Source organism: Nematolebias whitei, chromosome 8 (genome assembly GCF_014905685.2).
Source record: "Nematolebias whitei isolate Nwh7 chromosome 8, NemWhi1, whole genome shotgun sequence".
Classification (NCBI taxonomy): domain Eukaryota; kingdom Metazoa; phylum Chordata; class Actinopteri; order Cyprinodontiformes; family Rivulidae; genus Nematolebias; species Nematolebias whitei.
In genome coordinates, this window is record NC_056505.1 from 35,573,235 (window position 1) to 35,594,380 (window position 21,146).

The window sequence follows — 21,146 nt, forward strand, 5'->3', positions numbered from 1 at the left end:
ATGTACTGTATGTACTGTATGCATATGTATGTATGTATGCATGTATGTACTATATGTACTGTATGCATATGTATGTATGTATGTACTGTATGTGTATGGATGGATATTATTTTGGTATCAGATTGTTTTACTAAAAACCCACCCTAAATAAAGAGTTAAAAAGACAACAATTGTGTTTTCAACATTAGTATTCATCTTTCGTCGTGTTGTTTACCTCAGGTTACTGAGCATTTCTCAATTTTCAGCACAGTCATAGAGATTCAGATCATGTCTGCTCTGCAAATATTTTGTGTTCAAAATGGTCTACTTCCTGACTGCAAATGAGCCCAAAATATATTTGTCAAACTGTAAATGTTTCAAGATAGATCATGTTGCTGTAAGTAGTCAGTCAATTACAAAATACACTGATACATAGAATGTACTGCATTTACATCCACGAAATCATCAAGAAACAATTAACTGACAGGAGTAAAGAAAAAAAATGGAAATAATGCTAACAAAAAACATTTTAAATCAATTAAGTTTAAAGCAAAAACAAATGAGGAACTCTGATGTAAACACTGCTACAATATTAATCTTCTGTTTGACAATGACTCAGAAGCATAAATGACCTGAACTCACTCGTTTGCACGTCTTTAAAGAAACACTCAAAATTCTGATCGATTGATTTTGACAAAATGTGCATCCTCCATGATCTGGAAGGGGAAAAGTGGAAAAAGAAAATGGGAAATGTTCATCTACTCTTAAAAGATCAGAAGTTGGCTGTAAACAAAATACTTCACCTCATGTCTTTAGAATTTCTTTGCTGCGGCAAGGTTTATATTTTTTACTCTTCTTCACGCCACTTAGTCCACCATCATTCATACAACATAACATCTGGCAGCTGTGCATTTATCAGAGTCAAATGCTAATTGTCTTAGTTTTTACCAAGTCAAAATATAGAAACAGACAGACATGAATAGGACTCTTCTTGTTCAGTCCCAGAGCAGTGCATGGTGTATTTTCAAATGCAAACTGATTGCACATGCTCCCAGTTAATTGTCTTGCCACATCCTGAGGCCATTAGAAGGAAGCAGGGTGTGAAAAAGCTGACCAGGACCAATCAGGGTTTACTGACAACTTCTGAGGTCTCGAAAAAATAGCTGTTTTTAAAGGTTTTGTGCTCATTGGACCGTTTACTCCCATGGGGGAGGCATGAATACTACAGCATCGTTAAGCAAAACAACTCCATCAATCAGGCCGCATGAAAGCAGCCCCTTCTCCAAATAAGGTAATTACAGGAGGGAAACCGGAAGTCTCTCCATGGCAACTCACTCACTAACAGAAGAGACGAAAACAACGGACGAGTAGTGATGATTGACAGCTCCGTGCGGCTCGCGCTCGATCCATTACCAAAGACAACAACAAACAACCTGTTATGAACGTGTTTAGTGCCGTAAAACATTCATATATGCGCCTTTTTTTTTATATAAAAGTGTTGTAAATAAAACCGGTCTACGCGTCATAATAATTGATTCTCTCAATTATTTCCCCTGAAAGCTTTTCCGGAGCTGTTTTTATAGCATCGATTTATTTATTTTGTCATATCCACCTAGCACAAGCTAAAACTTGGCACTTGAATCGCCCTAAAATAATTGCGTGTTTGAACTACCTCAGTATCTTCTGGTCATCGTGGCGGTCCCGGTGACGAGCAGTTCTCCAATACCTTTATTTTGGATGCAACTTGGCTGCTGCAGGGTCAGTCTGCTGCTCGTTACAACCCTAAGATCTTCCAATTCTACTGCCAGTTTCGAGTTACTCTTCGGTCGAGTGCCGCATGCGACAACTGAACTAATTTGTAGCTGTTTTGAAAGTTGTGTTAAAAGGAGTGTTGTTGGTCTCGAGCAGCGCCGTCGTGTTGAACGCGGAGCAGCCTGATCCTCTCATCAACTAAAGTGCTGGATGCTGTCGGTCACGGCAAGTGTCTCCGCCCCATCACCACTTACATTCACAGCATTTTTACTGACAATTTCGTTTAATACACGTTTATTATTCTTGTCACTGTAAAATACTTATATTAGCAAAATCTGTGATTTTTTTTTTTTTTTTTTTAAGGAAATTGTTATTTGAATTTAACAAAACACAGAGTATGCTAATGGTTTTCCTCGGTGATAGTTAGCATTAGCTCATTGTTTGTTTTAGCTTTTTTTTTTTTAATATCCGCGTCATTTTATTATATGTTTGAGTTATTTTTCACAATTTATTCATAACAATATGCTTTTAGTTTGAAAAACGGAAGTTTTAGCGTGGCAGCCAATCGCATCAAACCTTTTAGCCCTGTTGATCGGGCGCTCGTTTTAGTGTTTAACGTGCCTGTGCGGGCGGGGTTAATGGAAATCTAAAGAAAAATCGTAGGCTTGTTGAGTAGACGGCACGGTCAAAGCAACAAATCGAAGTGACCCTGCGTAAGCGCTTCTTTAGTTGTCAACAACGAGGAGAAATGGCCGGTGAGTGCTACTAATAGGCTACACTTTTAAATAGTGTACAAAACAACCGGAAAACAAACAACCAAAAAATACTGTGTATGTTTCTCTCTCGATAGTAGCTAGCTAAACTTCGTTGTTTTTTTCCTTTCTCTTTTTGTCACTTGTAAGTATGCTATCGCAACTGTTAGCTAGCATTCATTCAGGGTGAGTTGGGAAAACAGATTTGTTGTTCGTGTTACTAGCACATAATCGACAGGTTATTCTGAGAGTAGTTGATCAGCTTTAGTAGTGTAACTCCAGAAAATAGTAGAATTTCAATAGATGCCTTTCATTAGTTCTGGTATTAGCACATCATCATGACGTTGTATATTTTGATTAAATGTAGTCAGGTTCCAGTGTTTCTCAGTTACGATTTGGGTGTAGAGCCTGCGATGATATGTGTTTAAATAATTCAGATCATCAGTCATGTTTTTAGGCTAAGGCCAATCCAATAATTTTTACAGGTGTATCTAAAATAATTAGAATATTGTGAAGTTATTTTTTGTCAATCGTTTCAGAAAATGAAACTCCTATATTATACAGTTTCATTACACATAGAGTGAAATATTTCAAGCCTCTAATTCTTATTTTGATGATTATAACTTACAAATAATGAAAAAACTAAATTCAGTGTCTCAGAAAACGAGAGTATTGTAAAGAGGTTCAGTGTTGTAAACTCCTGGTGTCACCCTAATCAGCTGATTCACTCCAAGGCATGAGCTACAAATGTCCCATCCCTTAAGTCCAGCCACTCCTGAACCAGAGACAACGTCAGAAGCGTCTTACCTGCTGAGGATACAAAGAACTGGACTGTTGTTCAGAGGTCCAATGTCCTCTTTTCAGATGAAAGTAAAGTTTGCACATCATTTATAAATCAAGGTCCCAGAGCCTGGAGGAAGAGTGGAGAGGTCCAGAATCCACGTTGTTCAAGTCCATTCATTCATTCATTCATTTATTTCTAAAGCGCTTTACACAACCACAGTGATGGTGACCAAAGTGCTTAACAACAACAGTAGTTAAAATGACAGCAAGTTAAAAGCAAGAAAAAAACACAATAAAATAACAAAAAGAAAACCAGAACTGTCAACACATATTTAAGTACTAAAAGCCTGTTGGAATAAAAAAAAGTCTTAAGCTTTGATTTAAAAGGGCCAAGTTCAGTAATCTGATGTAGTTCAAGTGGGAGCTTATTCCAGAGTCGAGGTGCGGCTGCAGAAAAGGCTCGGTCACCCCAGCGCTTATATTTTGTCCTAGGAACAGAGAGCAGGAGCTGTCTGACCTCAGAGACTTGGAGCAGGTGGGGAAACTTAACTTTGTTATATAAGGAGGAGCGAGGCCATTCAGAGCTTTAAAAACAAATAATAAAAGTTTTAAATCTATTCTAAAATGGACAGGAAGCCAATGTAGTGAGAGTAAAACAAGTGTGATGTGGTCCTGTCTAGGAGTGTTGGTTAAAAGGGAGCTGCTGCATTTTGAACAAGCTGGAGGCGACTCAGTGATGGCTGAGATACACCAACATACAGAGTGTTACAATAATCGAGCCTAGAACTGATAAAAGCATGAACAGCCTTCTCCAAGTCACAACAGTTTAAAAAGGGTTAGACCTTTTTTAAAAGGCGTAAATAAAATAAAAATCCAGACTGGACAACAGAGGTGACATGTTTGTCAAAGTGTAAATCCTTATCAAAGGTCCAGAGTGAAGTTTCCACAATCAATGATGATTTGGGTCCATGTCCTTTGCTGGTTCTGGTCCACTGTGTTTTCTAAAGTCCACAGTCAGCGCAGCATCTAGAAGGACATTTTATAGACTTCATGCTTCCATCTGCTGACGAGCTTTATGAAGATGCTGTTCCAGCAGGACTTGGCTCCAGCCCACACTGCCAAAGGTCCCAAAAGCTGGTTGTGGAATATTGTAATTTTATGAGACTGAATTTATTTTCATTATTTGTAACTTAGACATAATCATCAAAATTACAAGAAATAAGGCCTGTCCAGGGTGTCCCCCCACCTCGCACAGTGATAGCTGGATATGGGCATCAGTGACCCCCGCGACCTGAAAAGGAAGATGGATGGATGGATGGATGGATGGATGGATGGATGGATGGATGGATGGATGGATGGATGGATGGATTGATTTAATCTGTTATGAGTTTATTTTCTGAAATGATTTACTTTTTTTTTTACTTTTTCACAATACTATGTTCTAATTTGTAGATGAACCTGTAGACTGTTCATTTATATCTTACAGTCCAGTGTACATTGTACAAGTATGAAAATACAATGTTGTAGAATATTTTAAATCTGTTTTGTGTCTTTTAAATCTGATTTTTTTTTTCCCCCTCAGGCAATCATTTGTATTAATTAGTGCAAGTATGCTCCTCCACACCACCATATTACCTTCTTAAAACTAAATGCAAAAATAACTTCTATCTTTCATTCTTTTGACTTAGATATGACTTCTATTTGAAGACAGATGTGGACTGAGTGACAACCCTGTTGTCAGTTTCCAGTACATCCATGTGTATTATCTTCTTTAAGTTCGACCCCAGGCCTGCATCCAAAAATGCTTACAGGTAAGACAAATGAGACCATGAAAAAAGGCACTTAGCCTTTGGCTTGTTTAAAATTAAGGATTACTGGCCCAGACTGGGGAAAGAAGTTTTATTATAATGGTTTATTGGTTATTTTAATGTATCTTTGCTTCAATTTTCCTGACTTTTTGTCACTCCATCACTGAGGTGAAACCCATTCTAAGCAGTCATAAAACAAGTGACCAGTCATAAAGCTGAAAAGGTTCAGGGTGCATAGAAATACTTTAAATAGACAACCCTTTACTCTGTCAGAAATAGTGGAGTTTGTGTCTGTGTGCTGTGACATGAGGATGGGAGCGGACCAGGTTACAGGAAGTCGAGGCAAAGATGGCTGCAGGCATCCACAAATTGCAACACCCAACACGTTTATATCAGGATTATTTCCAAACACACCAATAATTTAGACAAACACATTGTCAGTAAGTTGTTGGCATATGTCTGACTGCAACTGACCCAGGCAATTAATCATTTCACAATAAAGAGGAGTGACCTAATGTTGGGTGATCATTTCAGCTAACTTGCCCTCATACTGCCCGATACTTTATTAAAACATTTTTGTATTATTTCTGTTTATAAATCGCATACATGCAGGCTTTTGAGTAGCCTAATAAAGCTTTGAGCATTTTAGGTAAAAACCAGTGTGGTTACATCGTAAAGTATGGGATTCAGATACATTACAAAACATTGTGGGGAAAAAATACAATAAAATTTAGGAAGACTTGATAGATTTCCTTCTTTTACTGCAGTTGACATGGCTGAGACAAAGAGCAGAGGTCAGGTCAACAGACATTGTGAAGCAGAACGGCTAGAAAACCCCAGAAAGAGATCCAGAGGACCTCCAAAGACCAGACGAGCACTGTGCTGGGGACTCAGTGTGACTGAACACGAGAGCAGGGATTTTATTTGGGGCAACACCAAATAAAATGTAATAAAATTCCATTTTCCAAAAGGAGACTTTTTAATGATTTGATAAGGACAACAAAATTGCAATCATTCTAATGTCTGGTTTCTGTAGCTATCGTTTGGTTGAAATTAGCCTGTTAATGTTCTACTGTAACTTCTTATTTCACTTGGTAATAAACTCCACCTTTTCTTGGCTAGTATTAATTTTCAGATGTTTCATAGTTGTTTCATATCATTTAGAATAGAATAGAATAGAATAGAATAGAATAGAATAGAATAGAATAGAATAGAAACAGCCTTTATTGTCCCACGGATGGGAAATTCAAGTGTAACAGCAGCAACAGATAAAAAGATTCACACAAAAGTTCCTAAATGTTAAAAACAATATATAAATAAGTAAGATAAACAATATCAATAATGTTGTTCAATATGTGTTGGAACATTGATAAGGGCAGACTATTGACAGTACAGTATTACAGGCAGAGTGTGTGTTTAAGCAGAGGTCAGCATGTATTTAATCCTTATTGAGTTTGTTGGGAACAGTGATGGTTGTAGAGTCTTAACAGCTGCTGGGAGGAAGGACCTGCAGTTAATTTATATATGTGTATGACAATGTTTGGCAAATAATCTTTATGAACGATGGATATGTATGATGAATACATCAGTAATACTTTGACCTCTGTTGTCATTTCTGAATGAATTCTGCACAGAGGCTCTGCTGGGGTGATTATTTATGATTCAGAAATTGTACTTCAGTGGATGATTTGGAGATTTACTGTATTTAAAACAACTCAGAATAAATAGCAATAGCTTGGTCTAGACCAGGGCTGTTCAACTGGTGGCCCGGGGGCCAGATCAGGCCCACAAGTGTGCTCAGTTCGGCCCACCATTGAGTTCATTTTTAAATAAAACTAGATTTTAAACTGTAAAACAAACTAACTTAATGACAATAACTGCTGGATGTCCGGCCCCTGAGCTCTTGGCTTTCAGTAACTGTGGCCCCCTGATCAGTTTAGTTGAATAGCCCTGCTCTAAATGATGCATCTGCTCATTCTGCTTCATTTAGGAATAAATTTCCAGAAGTTTTTTCCCCATTTCATCCCTGACTCTTAATCATGCTGTTTTCTACAACAGTCTAGAGTTCATCTTTTAAAGTAGGATCCTATTCGTCCTATTAGTCTGCTTTTATTTCTCAAGACAGTTTTTCTTCAGGCATCCAGCAGTAAGTGGTTACTTCTTCCAGTTGGCAGCACAGATTGGTGTACTATACACAGTCAATGTGGGTTATTGTGTGATGCGTAGACCCAGTTTATTATAATCCCCCAGAGGTCGGGGGCCAGCTCTGTGCCTGGCTGTTGGCTGCCTCCGTCCTTCCTTCTGCAGGTCGGACCCTGCCTAAGAGGAGCGCAGAGGTGTGTTATGAGTACTGGCTTCCACCTGGGGAAAGGTGAAACTTACTGTGTCCTAATGCATTTGTTTGTTCTAAACAGTCTGGTAATCATTGTTTTTGTTTACATGGCTAAATAAGAGTTTTGTTAGGTGCAATTATTAAAAGCTCGTAGTCCAAAGTGGCAGGGATATGTCTGTTGGAGGTAAATTATGGTTTCAGATGGCGTTCAGATCAAATGACGCACTGATCCACATGTTGATGTAACTTGAAACCTGCAAATTATATAAAACCAATTAATAAAAAATTAAATCCTGGTCTTGTTTGAGAAATCTGTGTAATTAGGAGTAAAGTGCTGTTAATTAAATGTTTTTGATGAACCGGTCACCAGCAGTTGTGAACATCTCTATAAAAGAACACGTTTTATCAGTTTGCAGGTCAGGTGTGTGTGTTGATGCCACGATTATTACCAGTAATGTTAAAGAAACAGTTTAGGAAGGGTTAGTGGGTCGTTTCCAAACTTTCTGAAATCCGTCAATCTACAATGAAGAAAGATTACTCACAAGTGGAAAACTTTCATCACTGGTGCCAGTCATCCCAGTAAGTTCATCTTGAGGTTAGATTGTGCACGTTTCAAAGATGTTTCAAAAACCTCGAGCGCCACGGCCTCCAGGGCTCTGTCAACATGTTCATTGTTCAAGTTCACAACAGAGCAGTTAGGAAGAGACGGAAGATGATTGTCTTATTTCCAAGGGTTACCAGTAAAAACTCTCCTCTCAAAAAAATAAAATAAAAACAATAAAAGATTTTCAGCCTGGTTTAGAGTTGTGTTTGAATGAACAGCCATGACAAACACGTGAAACTGGGAAACCCATCGTTATATTTCTATACTTATTATTAGGCAAAGCTTGTGAAGTGAGACATTGAGATAGTACTATTACACTGTGGAAAAATGATCACTGTGTTTATCAGTACCGTTGTGACCTCAAAAGTACCAGCCATCGTCCGAGGACCAGAGCCAGATAACATGCGTTGTATCACTGTGAGGATGGTATGATCTCAGCTTCAGACTCATCAGGTCTTATCTGTGATGACCCAAATCACAAGATTAAAGAAGCAATGTTCTTTAGACAAGCAAGACCACACTGGAGATTTTGAGCATAACCAGTTTCTTAAATCTACAAACACAATCATTCCATCCCAACTAAGCACGGTAGAGGAGGGCTGATGAGTTGTGCATGTTTTCTTGTCACATGATCAGGACACCATTGCAATATCACTAATTATGTCTAACAATAGTTTAAATAGATGCTGAATAATGGAGTGGTTTTCACATAAAACTTCAGTATTTACTTATTTTTTGTATGAATATAAAATTTCAGTGTAATGTGACATTTTGTTATTTCAGTCGTACCCTGGCTGCTCATATTGAAGTAAATGCTGAGGCCTTACACATATTGAGCAGACAGGGTAAAGTTACAGCGTAATCTTCATTGTTGCTTTTCTTTTAAGACAAATTGACTTTTCGTTTTTAGTTCCCGAGGATGGAACCCTCTCCCTTTGGTGAACCTATAGCCCTCTTCCCATTGCTACCCCATTACTATTGCTATCAACCTTGTCATACAAACTTCTTTTCATTTCAATAGAACTGGTTTAATTATATCTACTGTATTTTCTGGACTTTAAGTCACACTTTTTTTCATAGTTTGGCCAGTCCTGCGACGTTTAGTCCGAAGCGACTTATTTACGTTTTTTTTCCCTATTCATGATGCAATTTTTGACTGACGCGTTAAATGTTCATTCATACTGACATGAACCAAAGAGTAAACATTACCATTTGCAGGCGCGAGAGGGCCCTCTAGGCTTTTGACAACTTAAGCTTAAGCTTTTCTAGTGGGTATACTCCACATACCTGAGTATCACATAGACTACACCACTGTGTGGTTTGTTTCAGGGAAGGAGGCTGAAGTCTCAGACCTGCAACTGCAGTTCACACATGCTTACTAACGTCGTAAAGGTGGCGCAGCTGAAGAGGATTATTATTTAATTGTATATGTAAATAAAGGTAAAAAATGTAATATATGTAAACAGTTTATTTTTTAGACATTTATTTTGTAGAGTTACAGCTGTTTGTTACTATATGTGCTGTGTGACAATTGGGACAAAGCTTTGACTCAGAAATATATTTTTGTTGATACTTTATGGAAAGAAAAAATAAAAGAGATAAAAATCGTCTATCTCCATTCATCTTAAAATATCCAGGTATTAATTTTGGTCTGTATTGCCCAGCCCTACTCGGAAGCGACATATGGTTTTTTCCTCTTAATGAGGCATTTTTGACTAATCCAACCTATACTCTGGAGCGACGTATAGTCTGGAATATATGGTAGTTTGTTTAAAGGATGATTTAGGTGACCTCTAGATACTTTCAGCCAATGACCCAAGTTTGCATTTCTACAATAAAATAATGACATCTGTGAGTTGCTGCTCCATATTCCAAGGTACTCAGTTTCCTCTGTAATGATTGAATATCTACAGTAAATTTCCAAAGATTACACTGTAATCCAGAATGATTTTTCTCCCGCCACACAAGTCAAGAAAAATCATCAAGGATCTATAAAATGGCAAGGCATGTTTCATAGACATGCATGAGCTTTATTTGTGGAATGAAAAAAAAAAACCTCCTAGTTGAATACTGTTCGGCTTTGATCCTTTTTCGGCTTCCCGCCATGCCTCCCACATAATGCAGCTGGCTGACTGTCACTGTGAATCGAGATGTTTGCATGGGAGCTGCCCCGTAGGACCCGATGGCAGATGCTCTTCTCTTTGCAGCATCATTAGTGTTGGCTTTGTTTCCAGGAACAGTGGTGGCTCACACAGTGCCATGCAAAAAGGCTGTCATTAGCCTTTGATACTCCAAAACTGTGCCTTATTAGGACAGTTTGGTTTCTTTGTTTCTATTTTATTGGGCTCTCATCTTGAAAGATTAATGGGATCACAACAAAGCTTAGAAGGGGACATACAGCGATTGAAACTGATCTATTTGTCACTTGTTTGCAACAAAAAATGGATTTTTAAATTATATAAAGGTTAAGTGGGATATATTTACTGTTCACAAAAGTCATGTTGTAGACTTTACTTTTTCCTCCAGGCATGGAAATATTTGTTTAGTTTCATAATTGCAGGATATTCTAAACAAGCTGAATTAAGTAATATGTGTTATATAAATACTATAAATACTCATGATGAGATGTAACATTACCTCATTACACAACTCGTAGTGACCTGCTAGTATCGGCTCATAATGGCTAGTGTGTCATTACACACAGGTCACAGTGCAGGCCCATTACCAAGAGCATGATGGCAGGATTACTCTGTCTGACTGAATGATGAAACGGGTCAAAGTGTAGTGCTCAACCGACAAGCAGACTGTGTTCGTCCCATTCAACGGATTTATTTAATACAAGATCAAACTCTGGTTTCGGCCATTCACTCTGGATTTGAGCAATACATATATACAGTATTTAAGTGTTGCTGCGCCATCACAAAGATAAATTGGGATGCAACAGATGCAGAGGTGATTTATACATGGCAAGAGCGGACAGTTTAATAAAATATGTAGGTGAGAATGTTTGCCTGTAAAATGTGTGATCACAGTTTTTTAACCCCCTTCACGTTTGGTTTCTGTATGAAAATAAAATGCTGTCAGACTTGATTTGTAAAACAAATTTCATATTACAGATTCAATATAAAACCCTGTGCATCTACAGTCAAAGTGATAAGAGTTGGGGATAAGGGGCCAAGATGGGGTAGCAGTATTGCAGCTGACTCAGGACCCAAAAGTCCTAGGTTCAATCCCCAGCCATTCCCACATGTCGTGGTGGCTTTGAGCAAGACACCCAATCCCTAACTGCTCCCCAGGCGCCCACATAGCTGCCCACTGCTCCACCTGCATGTATCCCAGGTGCGATGGGTTAAATGCAGAGAACTGATTTCATCATTGTATGGAAACATACAATGATGACAACACAAAGCACTTACTTTTCATGTTATTATGTATTTGTTTTCTTTTGAATAGAATACTTATCAGGAACGTGCTGAACGTATTTGACATTTCTAGTAAGTCTTACAGATTGCTATTCAGCCTCCCAGCTCCTTGATCCTGTTGTCAAATGTCCAAATCATGGGCTAATAAGAAGAAAGCTCATCAGAGACTCTACTTCCTCAGGCGGCTGAGACGAGCTGCTCTGGGAAGCTCAGTCCTCACCTCCTTCTACAGGTGTGCAGTGGAGAGCATCCTGTGCTCCAGCATCAATGTGTGGCATGGAGGCTGCACAGCTGCAGAAAGAAAAGCTTTGCAGAGAGTGGTGAAGGCTGCACAGAAGTCTGCTGGAGTCAGCCTCCCCACCATCACAGACATGTACACCTCTAGATGCAGAAAGAGGGCCACCTGCATCATGAAGGACCCCACTCACCCAGCACACACTTTTTGCCCCGCTCCCCTCAGGCAGGAGGTTGAGGAGCATTATGTCTACACGTAATACTAAGTATAGTGGTTGTAGAACCACTAGACTGAGGAACAGCTTCTACTCTGAAGCTGTTAGACTCATGAATCTCTAACCAGAAAAATCACTGTAATGCCACTTTAACTGGACATTTGACACTGATGCGGCTAAAATCCTACTGTATATTTTAGACTACTGGTTGCTGTTGTTCCTGGTAGGCTTTGGTTTTACATGCGCTCAATCAAAATTCACTATGCAGATCTTAATTTCGACTTATAAATCATAAAATCATTTATTTCCCTCACAATGTCCATTTACATTGCCATTCCATTTAGAAAACAAATAAATCTGCCTTGACTCTAAACTAAGCACAGTAGAAAACTGTTTGCTCCTTCTCATTAGCAACACCTGAACAGAATCACACCTGCCCTTAAGTAACCACCTTCTTCTGCTGACATGTTCAGTACACAAAATGAAATACACCCTCTAGTGGAGATAAACACAGAAAAACAAGATAAACGGCTCCTACAGACACTTTGTGCTGCTGATTTTTTACCCACAAGCTGCTGTAATCATACCCATCTGCTCACTACAGACTCATGTTCAGGCTGCTATTTAATACACCATATTATATTATATTATTATTGTTGTTTAGCATATATCTTAGATCAGGGCTATTTAACTAAATTACTCAGGGGGGGCACTGAAACCCAAGAGCTCAGGGGCTGGACATCCTGCAGTTATTGTCATTAAGTTTGTTTTATGGTTTAAAATATATTTTTATTTAAAAATGAACCCATTATTGGGCCTAACTGAGTTCACCCATGGGCTTGATTTGGCCCCCAGGCCACCAGTTGAATGGCCCTGTATTAGATCCTTGTACACTGTTTATTTTTTTTTAAATATTTTTTGCTATTGTTGGGTGTAACTGGGACCCTGTGTACACAATTTTGTTCCACCTCCTGTACCGCATGTGATGTGAATTACAATAAAGTCACCTTGAAATAAAGACTTAGATAGAGTGTATACAATAAATACACGAATGCACAATAAATGATTGAAAGCAAAAAAGGTTAAATCCTGTCATCTGGACCAGTTTCTTTAAGCGAGAAACATTTTGTCTCAATGAATGATTGACTTCAGGTAACATGTTATAACAAACTATAGTAAAAGTCTCACCTAACTGATGGAGCAGCTTTATATTTTTATTTTTATGTGAAGAAAGAATAAGTGAGGTTTACGTAAATAAAAATACTCCACTTTGTCTCCTCTTTGCACCTCCTCAGGCTAATTTTGGCTGCTAACAGAGATGAGTTTTACAACAGACCGTCCAAGGCTGCAGATTTCTGGGGGACCAACAATGACATCATCAGCGGTAAGTTGGTATTTTATTATACATTTGTTCTCACTTCTCCTTCCCACTCAGCATTTACTAACCATGTGACTACATATATTAGCAATAAAATAAATCTATAAGTTGCAGCTTCAGGCTGTTTTATGCAATTTAGTTTCAATTTTAAAATCGTTTTAAAACTGTATATGAAGCATAAAAGTGTCTATCAAAGCTTCAAACACGTCGATCTTATTGGAGCTTTTATGACCGTGTTTGACTCCCTTAAAGACTCGAGGTTAAATAGGTTTTCATAATCGAGTAAAATCTGTCTCTTTAACCTCCAAATCTAATTCTCATCTAATCTGTCACACGACGTCCCCACCCACAGTAAACTAAACCATATTTAATTTGTGGGTGCCCAGCTCACATCGTAGCCGAGCGGAGGAAATCAATCATTTGTTGTTGCTGTTGTTTTACCTTTTCTTCCTGCTGGAGAAGGAAACACGAACATCGCCTGGTTGTTCATCAGTCTCCTCTCGCCTCTGTAATAGAGGGGTCAGGACTGTACTAGTGGGTCTATAATTGATGGCTGTTTTTATGCGATGTGACAAGAATAAATGGCCCTGCCTTATCTGTAGGGCTGATATGAAGGGGGGAGCCACACGTGGGGGTGGAGGGCAGCAGCAATACCCTGAAGGAGGCATAGCATGACGAGAAGGGAAGTAAGCAATAGCTCCCAGTGGGATCAGTGTAGCCTTCCTTCCACCTCCTCATGAATAAGGCCATCTAGAAGCAGACATGTCTTCATTGATCACCAGGAAGGACTCTAGACACGTTCAAATTTTCTGTAGATGTAAAGTATCTGAGAGAAAAATAATTTATTAATGAACCTTCTCATTTTCATCCCTATAAGCAGTTCATATTAAAGAAGCTCCCACTATAAGTGAATGCTGTAAATGCAGAAAGGATGGAGATTCATGCAACAATTTTCAGTCAGGTCATCTGGACAGATTTTTTTTTTTTTTTGTGCTGAAACGTTTCACCTTCCATCCAGAAGGCTTCATCAGTCAAGGAAACACACAACACAAAACTGATTCTTCCCCCAACAGCTTACTCCAAAGTGGAACAAACCAGTTGTGTAGGTGCTAAGATGGTGTCTTTGGCACGCCCCCTCCTCCGGTGCCGGCCCTTTTCCTCATCGACAGTCATGTCAAACTGGTTCAAAACCAACAAAGTCCATGCTCAATAATCCAAGTTTCAGCACAAAAAAAAAGAAACTGTCCAGATGACTGACTGAAAATTGTTGGATTGTATACCTGGATTATTGAGCGTGGACTTTGTTGATGGTGATTCATGTTCAGAAACATATTTCACAGCCTATGAAACACTTTAAAGAAATGTGTAGTGTTACATGAAGAGTACTTAAGATTAAAAAGGTTCAAATCTGACTTCAAAACTCAGTAGATGTTATCTTCAGTTTATTAACACAAGTTATTATTTATAGAAATATAGAAGATTAGTCTATGGCAGCCAAGGACACTATTGGGCACCTGCTGGCTCAGCCTTTGCGCCTGGTTGTGGATAAATGCACCCTCTGCTCACCAAGATCCACCACTCTGCCCTGCCTCAGGCAGGCAAACCAAAAATAACTACATATGTTTTTATTCACAGCGTAACTCATACCCACTTGAATATCTTGCACCAAAAACGTTAAGATTTACTTGCATTCTCTGTTCAATACCAGTCCAGAAAAACACTTGGCTCAAAAACAAACATTCACTAATCAAATCCCTGAGCAACAGGGGACTTCGGTGTACCACTTTAATTCATGTATTCTCAAAAAAGAATTGGCAGCAAATTATATTTTTACATAGTGCACTCACAATGGCAAATTTAGCTGTTCAAAAATGTTGGGTCAGTTGTTCTTACACCCAAAAACAAAGATGTTCGGCTTTTTTCTTTAACGTCCATAAAATGTGGCACCCATTTGAGCTGCGTTTAATAACATGGTTGTGCTTTTGCCTACCAGGTCTGGACCTGGAGTGCGGGAAGGAGGGTGGATCCTGGCTGGGGATCAACAAGAAGGGCAAGCTGGCTGCGATCACCAACTACTTGGAAGGATATCCTAACCCTGATGCACAAGGAAGAGGTAAGCCAGCAGAGATTCTGGTTAAATACCTATTTGCTTGATGAGTATTGACAATCTCCAAATCTTCATGGTAGTTTAGCCCAGTTGGTTTGTTAGGAATCAATTTTTTTGCTCAGTTTTATCTTGCTGATCTGCAGGATTTCTAGTGTCCAACTTCCTTATGGAAAAGGATGTAGACAGCTGCTCCTACATGAAGAAGGTGTCTGCAGACGGCCATCTGTACAACGGCTTCAATCTCATCACAGCTGACTTCAAGTGAGTAAAAGGCGTGCTAAGATCAAACACAAAGTGTGATAATGTTGTAATAAATTAAATGGTCATTGACAAAAGTGATTAGCTCTCAGTGATACTGGATGCAGTTGAAGTTTGTAAAATATATCTTTATTTTTAAGACATTTTTAGCTGCCTTAACTTGGGCATGCTGGCTGTGATTCTAGACTGCATTAAAAAATAAAAAATTCTTGTATTTTTCTCTGACCTGAATTGGTCGATTTTACTGACCTGCTGAACAGAGAAAACTCAAAACGGGAACAGTGCTTCCAAAAAGTTGTTCGCTGTAAAGGTGGAGGTCTCTGTAGACGACGGACATCAAAACAGGTCTCTGTATCTGCCAGGCAGAGGTTAGAGGTGGGGTCAAAATACACCCCCGAGCCTATTTCTGTCAGGGAAAAAAGGTGGGAGGGGAAGCCGGGGAGATCTTTTCTACAGCCGAGGTTGTGGTGTGTACACTGGTAACATGACCTTGAGTTGGATTGTTTTCTTAAAAAAATAAAATAACTTTTTTTTACATTACATCACCACCTGACTCTAAAACTAATGTGTTTTAACAGCATTGAAAAGTGTGGAAGTCACTTTTGGTGTTGTCTAAATCTGGATCAATATAAAGGAAATAAACAACAGTCTGTCTGTTTGTTACTGAACATGTCTCATGAACAGCTAGAGAAATTTAATCAAACTTGTAGAAAATAATCAATGGATGCACATCTACAACTCATTTAACTTTTGGAGTCAACCTGATTCAAGATGTTTGCCACAACTAGCTGACCTTAGCCAACACAATAACGGCTATAACCCAGTCCATTTGACAGATATTGAGCTAAATTTGTTTGGTTCAGAACCTTATGTACAAGGATCGATGTAATGGGTGATAGCTGTGAGATGGAAGCAGTTTTAACACCATACATGGCAGGTATGTTAAAAACACTGAAGCACCTGAGGATTTTTTGTTAAACGGTGCTGTGTACATGATCACTATAATTTTATTATATGTATACAATCTGAAACTTCAGTGTCAGGAGGGCTGTGATCAGTCTTACATCGAGGAAACTAAACAGCCACTGGCCAAAAGGATGGCCCAGCACAGAAGATCAACATCATCAGGCCAGGACTCTGCGGTCTACACTCATCTCCAGGCCAGCAGTCACTCTTTCAGGGATGAAGATGTTCACATCCTGGACAGAGAGGAACGTTGGTTTGAGAGAGGAGTAAAGGAGGCCATCTTTGTGAAAAGAAATTGTCCATCGTTAAACAGGGGTGGAGGCCTACGTGTTCAACTGTCCCCCTCTTACAATGCTGTGATTGCTAGTATCACTCAGCCCTCTGTGAACAGTAAACAGCCATCAGTGTGCTAATGATCCATTGTTAGGCTGATGGTCCTTCTTGAGCATGTGAGCAGCTGGTTTTGGTTGTCAGCAGCAAACTGGTTGATCCACTCTGAGAAGGTGCTATTTAAGAGACTGAGCTGAATACAGCACCTCAGACTGAGGAAGTCTCTCAGATGAGAGACGAAATGTTTCTACGTTGTTTTTTTGGTTGTTGTTTTGCTTTGTTTTGTTTTTTTGAATGTCCAGAGGACCAGATTTAACTTTTTTAGATTTTTCTGCCTGGATTATTGAGCATGCATCAGGATATGATTTCTCTACTTTATATTGCTTCAAATGATTGGGGTGGCTGAAGATTAATTTATGGTGGCACCATTTGCCACCCTCTGGCTCAGCCATTGCATCTAGTGGTGAATAAAATTGCTCGCTCCACTTGCCATGATATCTGCGCTGCCTGAGACGAGCAAAAAAAATAAATCAACTACCTCTGTTCTTACACACAGTGTACTGTAACTCCTACCCACTTGAATATTTTGCACCAAAAACATTGTTTACTTGCATTTCCTGTTCACTTCCCGTCCAGAAAAACTTGCAAAACTCATCTTAAAAACTACAAACATTCACTATTCAAGTCCCTCAGTGACGGGGACATCGGCATATCGCTTGTTTCACTTTAAAATTGGCCCGTGCTTTTTCTTTTCTACCTTCTGCTGTTTGAAATGATACCAAAGAAATGCAGATTTTGCTGTAGATACTGACCCACAAACTGTAGAGACGTTGGCTCCATATTCTTATTTTCCAGGTTAATTTCTTAGACTTTTCTCATATAAAAATGATTTTCTTACCTTTCTACATTTTTGTAATGTGTCTTGGAGCAGCTATGAGTTATTAAAGTCGTGTTACTCAAACCAAATTGTCAAATGCTTATATTGGACTTGCTCCTAACTAATCAGGTCTCGTGTCCAAACCTAGCAAACACGCTGCATAAAGGCAGCGAGTTCTGGACAGTCTGAAGCACAGACAGACAGACAGACAGACAGACAGACAGACATGGGTCACTACTATAAGGAAGTAAAAGAACAAATCTCATCACACCGCAGGATGTGATTTACATCTGGAGAGATTTAAAGTGAGGATGGTCCGTTCTGACTCACAAACTGGTTTCATCTGTGGATCTTCCACCTCACAACTGGATAAGATGCCATGATGTTGATTTCTGCCATCTTAAAAGATAACAATTTGTCATCTGTTTATGACAGATTTTATTAGCTGTAACTTATTAAAGTTTGGGGTTGGAAACTCCAACACCAACTGTGTCTTTAATATCCAACTGGCTGACTTGAAACAAGAACTCGGCATGCTTCTAAATATTGACTTGATGGTTGCTTACATAATTTGACTCTAAGGAACTACAAACTGAGCTGCCTGCAGAGGTTAGCGTCATGTGATATGAGCTGCTAACCTAAATGAACAGCAGACATTTTGAATGCACATTACAGAATATATTTTTGAATACTCAAACTTTGAGAAGTCTGTGTGGGATTTTTTCTAAACAACATAACTAGCTGCAGATCTGACACATGTTCAAACAATACAGTGGTTGTATGTTATAGTTCATGCTCTTAAATGTTTTTTTATACTTAATGTCCAAGTAAAAGTCTTCAACATTATTACCAACCAAAGCAGTTTCAGATATTTGTCTATTGCTGGATTGAAAATGTCACCAAATCCAAAAAAGGACACAAATATGATCCTACACTCTAATATAGCATTAAAATATTACAGGAAAATGTATCTAATCCAATAAATCACTTTAATCTGAAAACTGCTCTTGGCTTTGGATATAATTCTTGATCAGGTTAGTCCTTTAGGAAGAGATCTATCAGGCTGCATTTAGGAAGAGTTTCTAATTAAAGGTCCGTACGACTGTAATAAGTATTTGTGTGTTGCCACAGTGGCCTCCTGGTGTCACCTCACATCTATAAATCACAAGACGAGTGAAGAGCCTTTTGGTTTGTTACGTGTTTGTCTCCTGCTTTGAGTGGTCAATCATCTGGGTTATAATCATTATTGTCTTCTGACACAACATGCAGGCAGACAATCATTTTGTGTGTGTGTTACTGTTACCAAAATATCTCATGAACAACAATCATTGGATGGACATTTACAACTGAATACATTTTGGGGTCTGATTCAAGATGGCCACCACAGCTAATCAACATGAGCAAGCACAAAACCATGACCTTATCTTTCAGTTTTCTATGAATTAAGCTAAAATCGAATGTTCAACCATGTTCAGTCAGGTCACCTGGACGGTTTCTTTTTTTTTTTGCTGAGACGTTTCGTCCTTCGTCCAAAGGACTTCTTCAATCTGAGAAGCCACCAAACAAAACTGATTCCCACTAACGGCACACTCCGTAGTGGAGATAAAACAGTTTGCTGGTGCTAAGTATCAGTTTTGTTTGGTGGCTTCTCAGATTGAAGAAGTCCTTCGGATGAAGGACGAAACGTCTCAGAAAAAAAAAAAAAAGAAAACATCCAGATGATTTGACTTAACATTGTTGGATTTAATATGTGGATTATTGAATGTGTTTTTTCACCAGACATCCTTTGAGTGCAACCTCACGATATCACACAAGATCACGCATGGCATTATTGTCACATTTTGACCAGAACTACTACAACTCTGTCATCGTTCATCAGAAGGTTAGGAAGTTCTTAGAAATTCTGGCAGAAAATACGGTGGGTGTTGTGCATTCCTTCAAAAGATGTGTGGCCTTTTGGAGTTTAATGCTTTTAGACTTCAGATATATGGCTACATGTCTTCTCTCTGATGGTAGCTGTAGATAGAGATGGTGCACAGTGACAAAACATACGCCTTGGTTTTTATTACCCCTATCATTCCCAAACTTTTCCTTTCTCAGTGCAGTGAGGTCGGTGCTGATGAAATAAGACGTGCAATTTATTTTCAAATCAGTGCCTTCGTCTGGTGTTTACAGAACAGGTGTTCTATGACAGCGAGGAGATTTCTGATCATTTGTTACTAGAGACATGAGTTATAATGTGATCTCTGTGAAGAATGGGAAGTGTAATGTTCCACCATTTCATGTGACAGAACTTTGTGTTTTATGTCACTCCAACTTTAAAGTCTTCAGGTTGCTTTCTTGATGTTGGTGCACTCAAATGCCTCCTATATTCAGTCAAACTAAGTGTATCTTTTATATATACAGGTCCTTCTCAAAAAATTAGCATATTGTGATAAAGGTCATTATTTTCCATAATGTAATGATAAAAATGAAACTTTCATATATTTCAGATTCATTGCACACCAACTGAAATATTTCAGGTCTTTAATTGTTTTAATACTGATGATTATGGCATACAGCTCATGAAAACCCAAAATGCCTGTCCCAAAAAATTAGCATATTTCATCCCACCAATGAAAGACAAGTATTTTTAATACAAAAAACGCCAACCTTCAAATAATCATGTTCAGTTATGCACTCAATACTTGGTCGGGAAAACTTTTGCATGAATGACTGCTTCAATGCGGCGTGGCATGGAGGCAATCAGCCTGTGACACTGCTGAGGTGTTATGGAGGCCCAGGATGCTTCGATAGCGGCTTTAAGCTCATCCAGAGTGTTGGGTCTTGCGTCTCTCAACTTTCTCTTCACAATATCCCACAGGTTCTCTATGGGGTTCAGGTCAGGAGAGTTGGCAGGCCAATGGAGCACAGTAATACCATGGTCAGTAAACCATTTACCAGTGGTTTTGGCACTGTGAGCAGGTGCCAGGTCGTGCTGAAAAATGAAATCTTCATCTCCATAAAGCTTTTCAGCAGATGGAAGCATGAAGTGTTCCAAAATCTCCTGATAGCTAGCTGCAATGACCCTGCCCTTGATAAAACACAGTGGACCAACACCAGCAGCTGACATGACACCCCAGTGACTGTGGAAACTTGACACTGGACCTCAAGCAATGTGAATTCTGTGTCTCCTCTCTTCCTCCAGACTCTGGGACCTTGATTTCCAAAGGAAATGCAAAATTTACTGTAATCAGAGAACATAACTTTGGACCACTCAGCAGCAGTCCCAGGTCAGGCGCTTCTGCCGCTGTTTCTGGTTAAAAAGTGGCTTGACCTGGGGAATGCGGCACCTGTAGCCCATTTCCTG

The 21,146-nt window shown here is 39.0% G+C and overlaps 1 protein-coding gene across 1 annotated transcript in view; it reads left to right on the forward strand.

Moving 5' to 3' along the window:
* The first annotated feature begins 2,436 nt into the window (after positions 1-2,436).
* tango2 (transport and golgi organization 2 homolog (Drosophila)) overlaps positions 2,437-21,146 on the forward strand; it is a 29,179-nt gene continuing 10,469 nt past the window's right edge. The window contains exons 1-5 of the mRNA XM_037680598.1: positions 2,437-2,486; positions 4,955-5,077; positions 13,177-13,265; positions 15,253-15,372; positions 15,510-15,627. Coding sequence (XP_037536526.1) covers positions 5,022-5,077; positions 13,177-13,265; positions 15,253-15,372; positions 15,510-15,627 — 383 coding nt within the window. The 5' untranslated portion in view covers positions 2,437-2,486; positions 4,955-5,021. The remainder of the gene's footprint in view (positions 2,487-4,954; positions 5,078-13,176; positions 13,266-15,252; positions 15,373-15,509; positions 15,628-21,146) is intronic.